The sequence below is a fragment of the Varanus komodoensis genome, unplaced genomic scaffold (assembly GCF_004798865.1).
Source record: "Varanus komodoensis strain SLA01 unplaced genomic scaffold, ASM479886v1 scaffold21, whole genome shotgun sequence".
Lineage (NCBI taxonomy): Eukaryota > Metazoa > Chordata > Lepidosauria > Squamata > Varanidae > Varanus > Varanus komodoensis.
The window spans coordinates 17514088-17534220 of NW_025335589.1; the positions used below are offsets into that span (position 1 = coordinate 17514088).

Consider the following 20133-nt stretch of genomic DNA (forward strand, 5'->3'; position numbering starts at 1 on the left):
TAACTGCTTTTCTCGGTTTACCAGTTTTTAAATGAATCCATCCTATGCTTTATTTGCCTCATCTTTTTTAAAAAATGCCATTTGTCTCAAGAATGTTTCAATAAGTGATGAGGAAGGACAGGAGGATTTCTTTGAGTTTTGCTGCATCTTTCCTTACCTTTGGCTTCCGGAACAAAATATCCAAGTTTCTTTGACTCTCTAATTTCATTACCATTTGTTCAAACTTCAATGAGCACACTGGGATGTATGCTAGGGTTTCCCAAGCCGCATTAGCTTTTTAATCTCTTTAAGTCTAACTTGGTGGAATTGGTTAGATTGGTTAAATTGGAATAATTTAACCAATGCATTGAAATTATTTACAGTTCATTCTACTGATTTTGTGTATGCCTGCAACATAGAGCATTACAAGTCACCCAAAGCAGTGATTGCTGCTTTTGACAAAGGCAAATTATAGGTAAAGCCATTTCCAATGGCTTTTCAAGTATTCAGTGTGGCTTTCAGTAATACAGGAATGAAATAACTTCAAGGTTATTCAGGACAGGCCATTTTGATTTCATAGAGCAAGATAAACTAAAAAATCTAGTGTGGTGCACATAATCTAGACACACTTCAGTGTCTTTATGTCCCATTGAACTGCTTATGGTCTAACAGTACTCAGCATTCATTTTATCACGCCTGAAGAAGTAGTTTCTTACATTGTTTTAGTATTAACATCACTCCATAGTATCTCAATAATCATTATTCACTCAAAAACATAATATTGTCCCCAAGAAAAAAGTTGGAAATAATACTCTAAATTTGTATATTGGTATCATATACTGTGTTTTATTGCAATTGTACTTTTTGTTTCTTTTGTGTTTTTATTTATTTATTTATATGATTTCTAACACACACCATTAGTCACATGGCTCCCTGTACAAAATACTGATGGGTTTTGCCGGGCACTGAAAAGAGTATAAAGATGGCATCAGGTGAACCTCTCTGGGGAGCTCATTCCAAACTCAGGGTGCCACTCCTGAAAAGGCCCTTCTTCTTGTACACACCCTCCTTATATCCTGAGGTGGGGGCTCCCTCACAGGGCCTCAGATGCAGATCTAAGGGTAGGTTCATATGGGAAAAGGCTCTCCTTTACATATTATGATTAATTGTTATTTATTTATTTCATTTCTACACCTCTCCATAGCTGAAGCTCTCTGACCAGTTTACAACAAGGTATAAAACAAAATAATAAAAAGGAATATAAAGAATATAAAATAACAATGTTAATAGAATTTCAAATTAATTTAAAGTAGCTTATAATACAATAAAAAGACCTGGCAAGAAGAAAAAGCACCAGGATGATCCCATTGAGCCCCTGGGTGACCAAGGAGATCTTTAAAGGCTGCTGCATGGAGGGCTGGCTTGAGCTGGTGCCAAAAAATTTTGGTGCCATGTGGGCTGTAGCAGGAAGCTTGCTTCAATGATGGGGGGCAGTTGTGCGCTGCACAGGGAACTTTGGCTATTGGGTGGTATAGAAATGAAGTTAAATAAAATAAAAGCTCATTATGAGTAGAACCTTCTGCATGGACCACTAGGGCACTAAGGCGCAAAGGGCAGGATGAAGTCAGAGGTTGGGTGCATAGCCACACGAGCTGCAGTATGTGGCTTCTACGAGCAGGGCAAGTGTTGCCTACCAGGTGCATTTACCACTAACTACCTGGAACAGCTCCAGCCTGTTTCAATCTCCCCAAGTAGCTGTTAAATACAAGCTGGACCAAAACAGAACAAATGAAAAACAGATGCTCCACGTTATTCTCTCTCTCTCTCTCTCTGTACACTTGACAAAGTGTACCTTACAGGACTGAAGGAGAAAGTGGAAGCAATTAATTTGCATGATAAATGTATACAGTTATATATGTACACATGCACACACACAAATCACTTAGGGATGGGAACAGCAAAATTAGGAGTTGTCATTTTCCAAGGGAAGTCACGTCAGAGAATGCTGGTATGTGTGATTTATGTGTGTCCTCCTAGCAAGTGGTGCCATATGGTTATCCTGGCTGGCAAATTACAAATATTTCATGCCCTGTCATCCAGTCTGGACTAAGATAATGTTCTGTATGTGGGACTGCCTCTGAAGATGGCTTGCACACTTCAGCTGGTGCAGGATAAGGCAAGGTGGCTATTTGTGGGGCCAGGCAGTCAGCGCACCAGGCACCAACACTTCACCTGCTGTGCTGGCTGGTACTTGGCACCTGTGATGGCTTTGGCCTGGACATAGAGGTAGTATTAACTGGGGTTGCTGAAAAGAAACCAGAAGACTGCCTGCTCTACTGCTCTGGTATGTTACATCCCGTATCAGAATCCAATGCATACCAGTTGCCAGTGAACATGGCTGAGAGGATGCTGTTGCCGTGATCTCCCTGTGGGTTTCTTGTGAACAGAAAACTGGACTATATGGATCTTGATCTGATCTTACATGCTTATGAGAATTCCATATGTATTTATTTTCTGTCATGAATTACTAATGAATCAAATTCTAAGATTTAGGTCTTGAGGCAAGAAGTACTTAGTGTCATTATACAACTTGTGTTATAGAGGAAACCGCATGAGATTTTGTTTCAGCTTAAAATTCCATTTGAAATCCTATTTTTTAAACTTCAGAACTACAGTAATCAATGAGATTGGGGCTTCTTACCCCAAAAGTTATTCGCATACTGAAACTTATTTTGGCAGTTTTGCTGTTACAACTCAGCCATAAAGCATGAGCATGATTTAAATAGTAGTGTTTCATGTTAAACATTCACAGGCTAGTAGAAGAGCAGAATGCATTAGTGTGTTCAGTAGTTAAATAACCATGGAATCTTCTACATGTGTGGCCAGAAGCAAGTCCCAGGTGTGTGTGTATAGGACTAAAGACAAATGAACACAAATCTTGTGCATGTTTGCTCGGAAAGCAGTCCCACTTTGTTCAGTGAGTTTAGGATTGCAGTATCAAAGTTTTCTGTTAAAAAGGTTAGGATGGCAGTGCCTTCAGCTGATACGTCCAATCACACTTCTGGGTGCAGGGTACAATGCCAATGGCCACATCTAGCAGGGAAAGAGCAATCTAGTACATTTATCTCGGTGGTATCAAATAGATGATTACTAACTTTATCATTATTACATTGATGATGTTGATTATAATCCCACACACCCTTTTAAATTTTGCTAATCTCAATATCCCTGCATGATAAGCTTGTATAATATTTCTCATTTCTGCTTCTGTTTCAGATAACATCATTTTCAATAGGAGTCCTCACTTGTCTACTGCCACCATAATATTTGCATTTTAAATTTTAATGTCAAGCAATTTGCAGGTTTTTGTAGAAGTCCTTCAGATCATTAAGCTTGTCACATTTCAGTGCAATTGGGCAAAGTGTCACCATTTGAGAGGCAATTAAAATGGGGGTGATTTCTGATAAGCTGTCCATTATATCCAATGGGACACCTGAGTAGTCTTCCTTTATCTGTCCATTTAAAATTTTAAACCCAAATTAGCTGAACTAAGTGTGCCTTGTAGAACTCCACAGGGGATTCATGCCTGGCCAATTAAAAAAGCAGGCAAATTGTGTCCTTTTCGAGACAAGAGAAAGAAAATTCCTTCTAATATATCTGACCTAGAAATCCTGGGCCATTAATTTAGTGGTAGAGTAGAAATCTTCCATTCATCCTCAAATTAACATGGATGTATTACTCTAGTATGTTTTGTCCAAAGTACATACATTTTAAGAAATTCTAGTAGTCTGTCAAGCATTCCATATTTTGAAAGGATGACTAAAATGCTCTTGTATGGCCTCTGACAGGATCTGGAAAGCCATAGGAACCTTCAGAGGTGGGACTCCAAAGACCAATCTTAGAGGTGGGACTCCAAAGACCAAGCTCCTACTCTATCTCACTGCTAGCATGGAAAAAACCATGCTGGATTTCCTGTCTCCTGGTCACAACTGGGCCTTGGAGGGCAAACTGGGGCATGGAAAGGGATGAGGATAGGCCACAGATTGTGCCAGTTTCAACTGGCAACCTACTCTCCTTCCCTCCTATTCCCTGGCAGTAAATCTAGATGGCTGAAAAAGACTATCTAAAGAAAATGCAGGAAGTGAGGCCTGGTGGCAGTGGAGATTCTTGCTGCTTTGACTTACTCTTACCACTGGAAGCCTGAAAGCCTCCAAGTTAAGAGATGATGGGCATTTGCTACAGGGGCAATAGGACTGAATCCTAAAGGAGGCATCTCAAGGCCTATAAATAGTAACTAAGCAGCCGTAGGATAGTTGGGATTCCCAATCTGATGTTGGGGAGAGCACTCTGGTTTAAGAGCTAGGAAATAGATCTTATCTACCACTGCACCTCACAGCCCTTGTGGAAAGAACTACATTGGATGCTCTCTGAGATCAGGAAGCAGCCCTGGAGAGTGGCTAAGGTGGTATTTCAGGGGTAGAGAGAGTCAGAGACTGGAAGAGCCAGAGTCCCAACTATCCTGATGCCTCCCCAGCCCCCTTCCCTTCTCCTCTAAGGCAGCCCAACTAGATGGACAAAAAACCTCCTCTAATGACAATGCAGAGTGGGAAGATAGGGAGGCAGAGATCACCTCCACTGCTTCTCCTGCCTTGCAGGGAATGGCCATATGCCTCCAAATGTTGGACTTCTCCTAATGATCTTAATTCAATACCAATCTTATGGGCAAAGTAAAAAAGGAGAAATAGTCTTATTCTGTGAGATATAAATAAAGCCCACTACCTATCTTGGGTGTTTCAAACATTTTGCTAAAATAGAAATAGTATGAAAAACAGAAACTGCACAAAATATTATCTTTGACCGTTCAGAATAATACAATCCTATGATAGGTAGCAGAAGATTAACAGAAAGGGCACATCTCCTGCTCACTGAAAGTGGTTTTGTAACCCGGCTTATGGAAGGAGTTTGGCCTTGGAATGTGGCACCTGGATTTCTGAGCTGAATTTGGAACAAAGGACATTCAATTGGATGTCTGAAATCTACTTAGCAGATACAGGTAGGAAGATTGAAGAGAAGGTTTTTGCTTAGCCCCTTGCTCCTTCAATCAAGCAGTCCACCAGAATAAGCAGCCATAGAAACCAGCCACTGAAACCACTGATAACCCAAAGGACAGCTCTGGAATAGGGTTGCCACCTTTCTTTCTATAATAGACCTGCCTTGGTACTTTCAACAGCAACATTAACTGCAGATATTAGCAGGCCAGGACACCAATTTCCATGTAGTGAAAAGTGACTTCACCTGCAGCTTTTCTACTTCTGTAGGCCAAACTGCTAAAGACATAGAAGCCAGCAAGTGTCCCTTACCACTTCACCTGGCAGTCCTAATGGAAGTGAGCTCTTTTCTACTTTCCTGCTCATTGGGTCTATAACCAACTTTAATACTGCTGCCATTAAAAAATGCAGGGGAGTCAAGGTAGCAAAGAGCATCAGTTCATTGAGAAAAGAATCTTGTCTCATTAGTAAAAATTATATTTAGGCAGTCACCAAAATGTCTTTAGTTTATGCCGAATCCTAGCCAACTGCAGCATGAGTGGTTGGCTTATAGATTCATAAGTCTATTTTCACAAGGTAAAGGAATTCATTTGACAGGCAAGCTCAATAATGCGCCTACTGTTGTGATTGCTGACTGTGACAGCAAACATATAATGTTTTATGTAATACTTGTGTTTACCACCAGTGTTACAGCAGTGTTTGTAGAAGCTGATATGCTGGTAGTCTCAGACCATGGCCCAGTTTGCTAAGAGTTCCCATTTTCAGATTTGGCAAGGTCTTCCAGTCTCTGATGCTCTAATGTTTCTCTGTTTAATGAGAAGCTGTTGAAAAATCTGATTTATACTGTTAAAATTAATGAGGGTAATGTTGACTCTTGTGCCATTGAGTGGGAGGCCAGTAAAGCTTTTATATGAAGTCAAATTATGCTTTTGATGAGATTTTCTGAAATGGAACAAATATTGCTAAATAAGAAGCTGATATCTCTTTATAATCCAGTTAGGCATTTGCCAGATTGGGTTATAAGATATTTAACTGCACAACTTTATCTGGAGTTGCAGAGCATTGAATATGAGCTGAGTAATATTCTTTCATAGCTGATAGATTTTGCCGTAACCTGTTTATTACAGGCACAGTTGGGAAATGGTAAGAATCCGGGATGTTGTCTTAAATATCAAAACACTGAAATTTTATTTCAGCTATTTAAGATGGCAGTAAAATGACATGTACATCTCCTGTAGAAGTCAATTCACAATTTGTAGAGTTTCATTCTGATTTGTAAAATTCAGGTAGGAAGCATAAGAGCAGGACTTGGGGGCTTTTATTATTATTATTTCCCCTCAAATTTATATTCCATGTTTAGGTTCCTCACACTGACAGTTTTTCTCGCTTCTTTTGCGCTCTTAGGAAATTATGAAAGCAATTACATATATGAATATGGTGGAATCACCTAGTCCAGACAGGTGTGCAACTGAGTGCTATAAAACTTCTTCAAACTGGTCATTCCAAAGCTTAATTATCTGTATAAACATATTTTTGAATCAGGCCCTCTTTTTCATTATTAAATTATGTTTATACTAAAAGGATTCCTAAGCCTAACAAGGATCACACTTACTGCATTAACTTTCAATCTGTTATGTTAATAGTAAATATTAAATGCAAATTTGGCTAATAAATTATAACAAGTTTTTACAACTCTGTTTTTGAGCAGATCAGGTGGAATTTCTTAAACATCATGGCCGTCACCAAGTAAGTAAACTGTAGCAAACATTTCATTGAAAGCCTACTTAGCAAAACATGCAAACTTCCTGCAGTTGTCTACATACCTTCAGTGAACTATGAAGCAAAAGTGCAGTCTTTACAGATTTGGATAGTACCTCATCCTATGCAAACTTCCTTACTTAGGAACTAAGTTCTGCTGTGTTCAGCAGGCATAAAATTGTGCCATTGGAGTATGAAATTATTTTATCCCTTGTGTGTTGATACATCTAATATTTTATACATAGAGCTCAAAAGTGTCTAACACGACATAGAAAAATATATCCCAACACTTGGAAGCCTTGAATACAGTTTTAAGATGTAAATACTAACTTTTCAGATTAAGGAATTTTAAACTAGTTCGAAAATAGGGTATATATGGAAGCTGCCTCCTTGCTTGGACATCTGGAAATAAAAATCATGCATGTTTGGACTAGTCCAGTCTCATCAGAATGTATTAGCTTTCTGATTAGCTTTGAGCAAATTCCTATGGAACTTATTTTCAGGTCACCAAGCATGCATGCAGTTCTACAATGTTTGGTCAATTCATGAAATCAGGACTCACTGCTGTCTCCCCCTGACTCTGCTGTCAAACACAAGAAAAAGGTGTTATGAGAATGCAGTTCTTGCTTTATGCTGGAAGGCTTTGTAGATTACTTCAGCTGTAAATAAAGAATGAATGGAAAGGGAGCATGAATGTATTTTGCTTTAAAAGGGGAAGAGGAAAAGGGGAATTTAATGGAGTACATATTTCATGCAATTTTAAATATCAACTGTGTCTGATTGCAGCAGGAGTTACATGCCACATTTGCAAATTCATTGAGGGTAGCAGGAAGACTGGAACCAAAGGTGGGTGTGATTGGGCGTTGCTCAGGGCCTACACCCAGCAGGTGTCCACCAGCAAGCCTCTTTGGTTTTGCTTCTCTTCTGCACCATAGCAACCAGCATCTTGCTCACTGTCTCTCCTCCTGTCAGGAAAGCAAGTGGCAGCAATGATGAGACAGAGGATGAGGGATAATAACAGCTGAAGGCCTGGTGGTGAGAAGATAGACTTCCCAAGAAAGAGAGAGCCATTCAGAGTGTGTTGTCCAAGGACTCTTAAGACTCTGGAGCTAACACTAGGTCTACCTAACATTTGGACCTCCTCCCCATAGCATCCAGGAGACTAAGATTGACTTCAGAGGCCTTCCTCCAAGTATTGATTCTGAGAAGGCTTGGGACATGGCAACATGAAAGAGGAGCATCTCAGTATGCCCCCTTTCCCCCAGTCATGAGATGCTGCTACTACTGAGATCCACCTGATGCCACAGGTTAAGACAGTTCTTTCTTCCCAGGTGTATGGCACTTGGTATGCAGTACAGGAATTGCTATTCCTCAGACTGAAAAGCTTACTGTTACTGTTTTGGCTGTTTAGATTACGTTACATCTAGAATTGCATGTATTTTCTATTATATTTGATTACCTTGTATTGTGGAATGCTTTTTTGTGAATATTGAGAAATAATCATCAGCACCAGCATTAGCATCTCCATATTTCTCTTTTAATTTATTATAACAAGGTCAAGTCTTAACCATTATCATTTAAAGTCCTCAAGTTTTTTATTTTTTTTTTAAAGTAATTACACTCTCAAAGGCATACCTTTCTGAATTTACCTGCCTGTTGACTGTTTTGTTTCGCCCCACAAACCTAATATTTTGGTGTGTATGTTTAAAAATAAATATATTGGATGTATTAAGTTAAAAGAGATTATAAAATCAATCTTTCAGGTAATATAACCTGTGTTTGTGTTTGAGAAATGTACATGAAAGTGAAATGACATCATTCCAAATACAGAATTTAAATTTGATATCTCCTCAGGTAATACATAGTCCGTTATTTAATTAATATTGTTCCTTTTTCTTTTGAGTAAGTCAGGTCATAATTCAAGGAAAAACCCTTCAAGGAATTACATAATCTTCCTCCTCCTCTCAATTTTTTTATCCTGACAACAACCATGTGAGGTAGTTTGAGCTGAGAGCCTGTGACTGGTCCCATGTTACCCAGTGTGCTCCATATAATACTGTGTAAAGGAACTTTTACGTCAACTAATTCAAAGCCTTTCTTAAAAACATTGGCATATTTGGGTAGAGAATTAGGCCACACTCCTATGGCCTCCCGACCTTGCCTGAAGTGCTCTTAGGGTTAACCAGAGTCCTAGCTCCCAGATTCAGTGCTCTTGGAAGTAGATTCAGTCATACAGCCTTAAGTAACAGTTTCTCCTCATTCCAAGGAGAAAGCAAAATGTAAGGATTACACAAGCCAAGTGATATGCAGTTGAAGATGACCCCCTGCTAAGTAAAAAAAGCATTAAAATGTTAACTAAGGTACCTAAGTGTCCTACTTTAATTTTAAAAGCTTTTCTTGTTTGGTATAGTGAAGTTAAAGAGTCTGGATGCTAAACTAAGATAAAGGTCACAAATAGTGCTGTGTACGTTTTAAGCATGCTTGTATTCTCCAAATGATTGCTTTGATTCTGACAGAATATGACAATTGCTGACCGCAAAAAAGTCCTCCTTTGCACTCCATCAATGCATAATTTAGAAGCCAAACTATTACAGAGCACTGGCAGTCCCCTGCATTCAGCTCTGCCGTTTACTAGTTATTCCTGAAAACCAATATACCAGGAACACGGAAAAAGAAAAATTATGCAATAATTTATCATTGACTGCACTCAAGACTCCAGAGACTAATATGCATTGCATGTACCTGCCAAATAAGAGCTTTCTTTTTGGATGAACAGCATTCTGGTTCCTGGGAGGAAATAAAGAGGTCTCCAAATATGTGGATGGGGTCTGCTAAAGACCATGAAATCACAGAGTCAGTGTGGCACCTGTATAAATCTATGACCCTCTCTCTGCTTCCTGGGCTTTTCCTGATCCTCCCCAAAACACACTGGAATTGCCACTCAGTTGCTACGATCCAATGATGGCTTGCATCCAGAATTCTGATGGACTTCTGTGCAATGCTGTCTCCATTCATTTTAGTGTAAGGAGCATCTCTGTGCAAGAATAACATCCATTCCATTAAATGAATGTGGAATGCTACTGATGGAACACCAAGGATGTATCTGAAATGGGCAGTGACTTCACAAATGCACTCATTAGATCAGTAGCAACAGTCATGGATCTCTTCTTGATAACATCCTGCAGGATGCAACAGAGAACTTGGATGACATACTTTGAAGAGATGAGAGAGCTTCTGCTTCATGCAGACTTAGAAAGGCAGACCCCGCATTCCTTTGGCTGAGCTCTCTCACAAATGCTGAGGGGTTGTGGAAGGCATATTCTTAAGAAGGGATTGGAGGCTTAGCCTTAAAGGAGATGAGTTCCTGGGTGGAAAATGAGAAAGGCTGGAGTGGAGGGTCAGGTCTTGGCGTTATTCTCATATAACCCCAGTCCTCTATCAGCTCCATTGGTTTCCCATCGAAGTCTGGGCTCAATTCAAGGTGCTGGTTATTACTGATAAAGCCCTAAACAGCTTGGGACCAGGATATCTAAAGGAACGCCTTCTTCCCTATTTGCCCTCCTGCCCCCTGAGATCAGCAGCAGAAGCCCTCCTCCGGGAACCCTCTGTGAAAGATATTAGGAGACAGAGTACCCAGAGGAGGGCCTTTTCTGCGGTAGCGCCCTATCTATGGAATGCGCTCCCCAGAGAGGTCTGCCTGGCGCTGTCATTATTTGTTTTTCGGCGCCAGGTTAAGACCTTTTTATTTAATCAATATTTTAATAAGTTTTAATATTGAATTGTATCATTGTATTTTATTAATTGCAGCCAGAGTGGGTCATCAATTTATTCATGCTGTTAGCCATTCAGAGATGTTAGTAATTGGATGGCATACACATTTTATAAATAGATAGATAGATAGATAGATAGATAGATAGTTTGATAGAACATAAAAGGTAGAGTGTTGATCAAGGTGGCACATTAACATTACTTGACCACATACGTAGCAGTGGAGAAAAAAAACGGCATGGACATAAGGTGAATAAGTCAGTCAGGGCTTCTGATTTCACCAAGGACATTCATCATCCTAAGAGTATTTGAATATAATATAATGTCAATAAAATGAAAGGCTATACATGTAAAGCAGGAATTCTGTAAGTGTATGGAATCTGTCTCTGTTTAGAAGGTTACATCTGAGTCCTATTCAGATCAACGGAACTTACTAATGAGTCAACATGTGAATCATTACAGCCTAAATAAATAGAAATTTAAATTTTGTGGTAAACAACATCTTACCATAGTGGTTTCTGCAATGGATCCAAAACTGTTTATAAAGATGTTGCATGTGACATTTACTGGAGGCCCTGAAAAGAAATTTCAAACATTCAAATATTAATGCTTACATGAAGCAAACAATTGTATTGTTGTCAAACAATATTAGTGGGCTAGGCTATAGTGATGAACAAATTGGCTTTGTGAGAATCAGTAAAACTGAGCTGTCCAAAATGGTGCCCATGGGAACCAATGTGCTGATGGATACCCATCAAGTTCCATGCTCCTCTTTCTCTTGTTAACTGACAGTCTAGTATGCTGCAAAGTATCTTCCTGCACTACCTTTATTTGGGTTCAAATAATAAAAAAGAGTCCATAGGGCAATTTATCATTTTTTTTGTTTTTACCAGTTGTTTTCTGGAAAATGAGTTTTATGACTAGCCATGTGCACCATGATAGCCATTTTAACGAACAGGCAAGCATCCAATGCTAGCCATTTTGAGAGACTGCTCACAACATTCCCTCAAAATTCCAAAAGCGCTTACCAACCCTAACAGGCTGGAAACCCCCATAGCAACAGAATTTGAGGAGCAGGTGGGATTAGGATAAGAACTTAGAGGAGTGGCACTGATACTCTCTTACTATCATTGGATATTGCCCAGGCTGCCTGAAATACAGAAACTTCAGACAGCTGAAGGAAAGATCAGTCTACCATTGGTGAAATGTATACTGTGAAAATCTATAAAATTGGTAGCATGCACGTCACTTTCTGTGAATCAGTACACAGTGCAGCCTTACTTCACAATGAATAAAATAGACACTGTTTCAATGAATCTCTTCCTTTAAGTTAAATCCAATCACATTTTACTGCCCTGACAACTTAGAAGGGGTTGTCAAGTAGAACAAAGAGGACACACTCCTTCAGGTATTTGTCAAAGGTAGTCTAGAAATATTTTCTGCCTTAACATCAAACATTTGCAGAAGTGCCAAAAAAGAAGGGGAGCTTTTTTAAAAAAACTCCTTTGATGGTTGTGTAACAATTTGTTTCATGTGCATTTGAGCACATCAAACCATCATTTTCTATTCCTTGTCAATGTTCATGATTATTGGAAAGTAGGTGGGCTAAAGACAATGATCAAGGTAGCTCTTGATCATTGTAGAAATCTACAGATATGCCCTTCCACCTGTGTAAAAGGGATGCAGAGATGAAAACCATCTCAAACTTAGCACTGAAAGGTATACACCTAGAACTTCTGCTCCACTGAAAAGATTTCAGTAGGACTGATCCTACCTTTAATAGGAGAGGATGTGTACAAGCATAATGCCATGTGCCATGCCTTCTGCAACAGCAAACTATCTCTAATTTGGGACTTGGTTGGCATTTAATAACTGACACATGCATCTATTACATCTCTATGCCACCCAATAACCAAATCAGTTCAAAGTATGATAAAACATTGTACAAACGAAGGAAGTAACTTAAAGCTATGCTTTCACGTGTTATTTTGTCACCATTGTTCCCCTCTTTCAATTTTTTTCACTGGCCAGGTTCACACATCACAACAAGTGGTCCTGAATGGTTTCTACCATGTGTGGTCTTTTGTGTTGATGTTCCTGAATGATGATCAGGGTCATTGTGATAACTCTTCTCCAACAATCACTAAGTGGCCTTCAGCAAGTGAGCCTCTCAGCCTGAGATCCATATCTGTGAAATGGGGATAATTACCTATTGCCTGGAGTGGTTATAAGAAAGGAGAATAATAATGTATTTTGAGAATAGTATTAATAGATGCTCAGTTGCTTTCCAGTTCTAGGAAAATTAAATTGAACCTAAGGTCATTCCAGAAGAATAATGGAAATTAATACATGAGGTGAAAAAACTCATCAAAGAACAAGATGCATGATGAACCATCATATTATGTCTGAATGAATAAAGCAGTGGAATCACAGGTAGGTTACAGGAGTTCTTGCTACCATTTTGCTATGGGCAAAAAAAGAAAGAGCCTCTTCAGTTTAGTTATAATGAGCTAGTCTGTCATAAGGAATAAGCAGTTACAGATATTAGAAGAGTGCCCCAACCATACTTAGTTCACACCCCACGTTGGTGATTCAGACAGCCACTGGATGCAGCTCAGAAAAGTTTGAAGGGCACCTAATTAAGCTCGTGCCTCCATCAAAATCTTATTTCAGGAAATCTCAACTTCATACCCACCAGTGAGAAGCAGATGAAATTTCAAGGCAAAAGAGCTTCTTTTGTGGGGGTGATAATAGTTGCTCAAATTTCAAACAAAAGAGTGTATTGGGTTCTATTCATTCATTCATTTAATTTCTATACTACCCAAGAGATGAAGCTCTCTAGGAGGTGTTGTGCAAATTCCTTTTAATTTTTGTTATTTTTTAAGGGAACTGTCTATAAGTTTCAAGGCAGATATAGATGAAGCTTTCCAGGATGGTAGTCTGCCAAATGTCACCTGAATACGTGCAGAAGATTTCATGGAAAATGAGAATATATACTTTGGGATTTTTAAAAAATGCTTTCTGCAGCCAATTACTATGAAAGTGTCACATCATGGAGGTCTCTCAGCAAGAAATTTTAGGAAGACAGATATATGGGTTAGAGTGTTGGAATGAGTGGAAATCAGTTTAAGACTTTTTGGTTTTGGTTTTTGTTCATGTGTTTTATGGTAAAGGATTAGTTAAGATAAGGTAGGAAACTGGTTTAGGTTCTGGTAAAAATAAGAAACACAAGCCAAAAACTTCTAAGATTCCTGCTCAATAGATAAATTAGCAAACAGCACCAAAACAGTTTGGAAATATGTGGATAAATTATTTCAACATCCTACCCCCAAACATTATGATTAGGAAGTCTTAGTAAAATCATTCCCTGAGAGTAAAACCAAACATTTCAGTCACAAAATCTCTTCTCCCTCACTTCTGTCCCTAGACCTTGGCCTTTTCCCTATAAGGAAAGTATAGGAAGTAGTGGTGACAAACTATCTGCTTATTCCTTTGTCTCCAAATCAATCATGCGGCTTCAGAGAGAACTCAATTCACTTTGGAATGTTTCCAGGGGAGCTCTTTTCAGTTCAGACAAACTCTGATGTTCTCTGAAACTGCCCAGTACAGCTCAGGATTTGGGATTTGTCTGAATCTGAAGCATACCCCTAATAGATGATGTAATAATTTTCATCTTCAACATCAAGTGTATATCTGCACGAGTAACTCTCATATTACATGAAAGACAAAAGTGCTTCTAGAGTTATCTTTTGAAATGTGTTGTCTTTCTGTAGAGTCATAAATGATATTTAATTATGTTTGAACATACTTGCTTTCATTGTAATAGAAAATTTGTATAAAAGTTGCAAAGAGCAGAGAGGTAGGTATGGTTTCCTAGCAATAGATCTGAATTGCTCCTGCAATATGCGGTTTAAATACATAATTGTTCAGAAGATTTGTGAAGTGCAATTTTAAGGAGAAGGAAAAGAATGTCAGCTTATGTTCTTGTCTCTTTCATCTTGATATTTTCATATCCCAGCAACTTACAAAAGAAGGCTCCCAATCTTTTTATATTTAGGAAACATGTAACAAAAACCTGTTAATGGCTAAATGTCACCCCTACTCTATTCTATAGCTTTACCAGATGAGCATGGTTGCATAAGAAGATCCACACTGCAATCACCAAATGAACCACTAAGTCTTAAGCTTTCTCCTAATGCTTTCCCAGAAATCTGTAAAAGGTTGCAAGAAAATGGGGAGAAATATATTTGCTCAAGGAAGTCATCTTCTGTGGAGCGTGGCTTTACCTGGGGTTGAACTTGAAGTTCGGGGGCTAATGATGGCAGCAATACGAAGCATAGAACAGCTTGAGCAACAAACCCAGGGCAGGCTGGGGCAAAGAGAGCAATTAGGAAGATGACACAACAGCAGGAAAGTAACATTAGAAGCGTGTATCTTATGTAACTGTGTAAGTTCACTTATATGCCAACCTACTTGTTTTTCTTCGTCGAGCCACCCTCCTCCCTCAGTCACATGACGATCAGTGCATATGGAACAGCTGCCCACGCAGGTTGTGTTAAATTCCTGGCTCTTGCTAAGAAGCTCTTTCTGTGGAGTTTCTCTGCTGATGCAGGAATTTAGTCTGCTCCACTAAAGCAGAGGTTCTGAGAATGCACAAGTGGCTTCCTGTGAGAAAAGGCTACATGGGAGGATCCAGCCATTACATGGAATGATTAAAGGAGCCAAAAGCCAAAACAAGCTCACACCTCCATGTAGCGGTCATTGGTGGGCATTACCAGGCCACAGTTACCTGGAGGGACAACATTCTTGTCTGCTAAATTCAAAGAATGCTAATAAATGGAACAGATCATTAAAGTGTGGTCATAGGAAGGCGCAGTTATTCAGGAGATTCTCCCCTTTCTTTCCCTGCTTAAAGTGAAACAAGAATGGCATCCAATATTGCATATTAGCAGGGCCTGCTATTAGCGCACTGGAAACCTAGAGTTTCCTGAAGCAATGGGAAATGCATGGAAATAAGTTCTGGAAATAATCATTTTTGGATGTCTTTAGGAAGCATCAGTTCTTTTTCCACTTGCAATGAGTCACACAAGTGCAATAGAATACACAGAAGCACAGCAGCTGTATTGGATACTGCCCGTTATATTAAAATAACAATGTGCTGTCTATGTGTGTTTACAAGCGATGAGTAATCTTCGGGTAGAGATGTAATTCGTATATTACCCATGTATCCCATCTTCTCTCTTGTGTGGAACCCAAGACAGCTTCCATAGTTATTCTCCACTCCACTTAATCCTCAGTCTGATGAGGTAGGTTAGGCTAAGAGTGAGTGATAGGGCCAAAGTCACCCCACAGGCTCCATGTCCAAACTGGGACTAGAACCTGGATCTCTCAGGTTCCCAGTCCAGCCCTCTAACCACCACACCACACTGGCCTGCTGCTGCTACTGCTGCTTCTCTTGCACAAATGGAGAGAAGGAGAATGAGATGCCTTTTTGGTGGCATGAAAGGACAGGTAATTGTCTTTGTTGCTGTTATTATTTATTTCAGCGACAAAGTCTATTGTCTATACTTCCCAATAGACAAAGCTCCCGTTAATTTATAAAGCTAATAATAATTAAGCTATTGATTTCTTATTTTGGGGACTATAGAAGACTACTCTACATGAGGTGTTTAACCAATTGTTTTATTGAATATTCTGTTTTTATTGTGGAATGAAATGTGTGAACCTTGCACAGGTATTTTCCCCCTGAGGTTTGTGCTTGTCTAAATATTCTGTTTATCTATCAAAAGGTGGTGCTATGGTATAGCTTCACAATACTGGATTTGCGACTTCTCATGGGACCTCTGTTCTGGTATTTGTGGTTTAACATTTAATATCAGAGTTTCCTTGCTCATAAACAAACCTGTGAAAAAGCCTTGGATTTGTTGTTTACTTTGTCCCAGGCAGGAAAGTGTTGTTCTTCAGCCCCGACTTCTAGTAATATTTAATATTTCCAGTAATTTAAAAAATTATTCTCTTCACAAGTGTTTAATATTTTAATTTAATATTTAATTTAATAGTTTAATATCTTCTGGCAAATATTCTAAGTTCTAAGATACATTTAATGACATTTATGACTTCCATTCCTGCCTCTCCTTATGTTCTCTGGGTAAGAGAAAGCAGGCCCAAAACAAAAAATAAAAATAAAAATTTAAAAAGCAGACTAACTACAAGGAAGGAAGGAAGGTTACTGCATGTTATATTGGTCCACAAACTTCAGTTTGTTACAGATCAGAATGCTACTTTTCAAACAAAACTTGGCTGTGAACAACTTGTGTCTTTCTGTAGGCATTTAATTTCTACTGTATGTCTTTCACCCACAAATGTTATAAAAGTCCTCCACTCTCTAACATAACTTGGGCATAGCAAATTCTCCAGAAATTTCAACCATGCAGAAAAATGTGTGTGAGAGAGCAAACCCATCTTCCAGTTAAATGTTTATTAGCTAAACATTAATCCTTCCTTCCATCCATCCTTCCAAAGTGATCATTTTACCCAAAGTATTGCACAATGGAAATGTCATTCTCATGTGGATAACTGGGAGATGAAATTACCTTTGAAGTTTGGCCGGATTCTTGCATCATAGCCAGACATTCTACCCATTAATTTATCCAGGAAATCCGATGGAGACATTGATGTGCTACGAGATCTTGCACTGTCTGTTTCCTTCGTGGCCACCAAACTAAAAGCAAAAGCAAAACCCACACTTTTAATTGGATGGGGATTCTGGGAATTGCAACACAGTACATCTGGAAGGTAACAGGTTGGAGAAGAGTGGCATGAGGCAACCCTTGTTTGTGGTTTCTACCGATTCAAGTGATGGAGCAATTGCTGACATGAATAATTAGAGCAATAAAAGTAATCGTTCCTTAACCTCAGGATGAAATACAGTGACGAAAATGTCAAAAAACTAAACCATGCCAGGCAACCAGACCCCACACTGCCCTCCCATCAAGATTAGATCACAGTTTATGGCCAAGTAAAAAGAGCCCAGAAAAGGGATTGTCGTTATAGACTATTTGCAGGAAACATAAAAGTAGAAGGTGTCATAGTTTCTTCTCTCTCCTTAAGTCTACAGATAGAAGCAAGGATGTAAAGGAACCACAATGCCCTTGGTTTCTCACACACATGCTACCTTATTGCATGACACGTGGTGTTGTGGGAAGAGCAGAACAATCTGAAGCTCTCTAGTGGTTTCCTTGAGAATGTTTATTGGAAAAACTGTTTGAAAAAAACAAATTGGTGCAATGTAGCAACAAGATGTAGTAGGAGCCACCACTCTGGATGGCTTTAAAATGGGATTGGACAAATTAATAGATGAGAACGCTATCACTGGCTACTAGTCCCCATGACCATATGCTACCTCCAGTATCAGGGGCAGCATGCCTGTGTACACCAGTTGCTGGGCAGCTTGAGTGGGTTTTCTGTGGGCAGCTGGTTGTCTGCTGTGTGAAGAGAATGCTGGACTAGATGGCCCCTTAGTCTGATACAGCATGACTCTTCCTATGTTCTAGCATAAGGACGTAAGAATGATATACTCAAATGAGGCTTAGTTCTCTTCTTACAAGGCCAACAGAGCAAACTATCTTTTAACTCAGCAGGCAGCAGGTACTTGGGCACCCGGCTTAGCAGAAGACAGAATTGTCTTCTGAAGGATTGTAAGAGGTCAATTCCCTGCAGGGCTGTCAACATCTGAGTTAAAGAATACTATAAGAACTGAAAGCAGAGTCCTTGAAGCTGCTCATCAGCTCTACTATGGTGAGTTGTAATGCCTTTATAATTTAATTATAGTCATTCTTCTTCTTTTTCCTTCTGGACATGAATTTGCATATGCCAATTTTACACACATCTCTGCCCTATTTCTTGGTGATGTGTAAGTGCCTCCTTCCCACTAAGAGTACATTTCATAGAATCTTAATGCTATGAAATTGCTGAAGCATTCTGCCATAGAGCACCCTCTCTGCACAATGCAGTAAGAGACGACAGCATTCATGTAAGGCCAAGTGACCAGTGGTTCGTCATGCACTGTGAATGGGTCATTGATATTATGCGGGAGTGCTGGTCTGCTTACTTCGTACTTTGAACACTATTTTCACATTGTATCCATGGGATAATAATTAACTCTTAACTCTCTTAAGTATGTTAAGTATGTGTACTTAAGAAAAGCAGATGGTTCACCATGAATGGAAGAGGAAAATCCTAGACTCTAGCATACACAACTATATTCTTTCTAGCTGTTTAGCTGAAGTCCAAAGCAGATATTTATGATGATGATGATGATGATGATTAGAACATTTCTATGTCGCCCCTTGCCAAAGCCTCGGGGCGGCTTACAACACAATAAAATACAATAAAATACAAAAATAACAATATAAAATTAAAATTAACAATATAAAATAAATAAAAATATAAAATATAAAATATAAAAGAAGTCACCCTGGCCAGATAAATAAGCAAATATTGTTAACAATTAAAATGACGTTTAAATAAAAAGGTCTTCACCTGGCGCCAAAAAACAAATAACAACGGCGCCAGGCGGACCTCTCTGGGGAGCACATTCCATAGATTGGATGCCACCACAGAGAAAGCCCTCCTCCGAGTACCTACCCTCCTAATTTCTTTCATGGAGGGTTCCCAGAGAAGGGCCTCTCCCGCAGATCTCAAGGGGCGGTCGGGCATATATGGATGTAAGCGCTCCTTCAGGTAACCAGAATTTAAGAATTATTTCAATTGTATGTTTATTTTTATGTTTCTATTTTAGTTCTAATCTTTTATTTTAGTAGTATTTAGAAAAAAAAATAATACAAATGTTAAAAAAAACCAGAGCAAATATTACTTTAACTTTTTGGTTCATTCTTAGTATTGAGTAGGTATAGGACTTCTGATCAAGATCTTAGCTCATGTGTCCTGCCCAACCCCCCGTTCCTCAGACTAGGATTATCTGAACTGGAGTCCTTTCTACTAACTCAAGGAATGAAAAAAAAATGCATAGCTGCTAGGCACAGATTTAAAGTAAAGTCTCTTTTGACCCTCAGTGAATAGGTGGATGGAATATTGATCTCAAGAATAATAATAAGGCTTGCAGTGATTGAACTTGTAAACTACTGTAATGGAAGGAACTACACGATTTGAAAAAAGAAGCTGAGTCTGGGAACTAACTAAAGCCAAATGCCCATTTATGCAAGCAATTCAATTCATAGATTTAATAGGAGCAAAACATGCAAATTTTATAAATAGCTCTAGGACATGGAACGTAAAAATACAAGGAGCATAATGCCATTAAAAGTGCATTTTATTTTGTTTATTTTCAATTTGCAGTTGGTTTTTTTGATATGAACAACAGGTGCCTGCTTTAATTTGTATGTATTTATAGGCAGTATTAAGATAGTTGGGAGTGAATAAATGCCAGTTATTCAAAAAAAGGGTTGTAATGGAGATTTACTAACAGAATGTTTACCAACAGTAATGTTTTAATTGGGGGTTACAAGCCTGCATCAGTACTTGACAAAAACCTATGTGCTTTGCTAGGAATTTTGCAACT

At 38.9% G+C, this 20133-nt stretch overlaps 1 protein-coding gene across 1 annotated transcript in view; it reads right to left on the reverse strand.

Moving 5' to 3' along the window:
* Nucleotides 1-17291, reverse strand: part of GLRA3 (glycine receptor alpha 3) — a 49382-nt gene extending 32091 nt beyond the window's left edge. Inside the window, exons 1-2 of the mRNA XM_044430800.1 lie at nt 17147-17291; nt 11061-11128 (exon numbers count right to left, since the gene is read on the reverse strand). Coding sequence (XP_044286735.1) covers nt 11061-11128; nt 17147-17225 — 147 coding nt within the window. The 5' untranslated portion in view covers nt 17226-17291. The remainder of the gene's footprint in view (nt 1-11060; nt 11129-17146) is intronic.
* Nucleotides 17292-20133: the final 2842 nt, after the last annotated feature.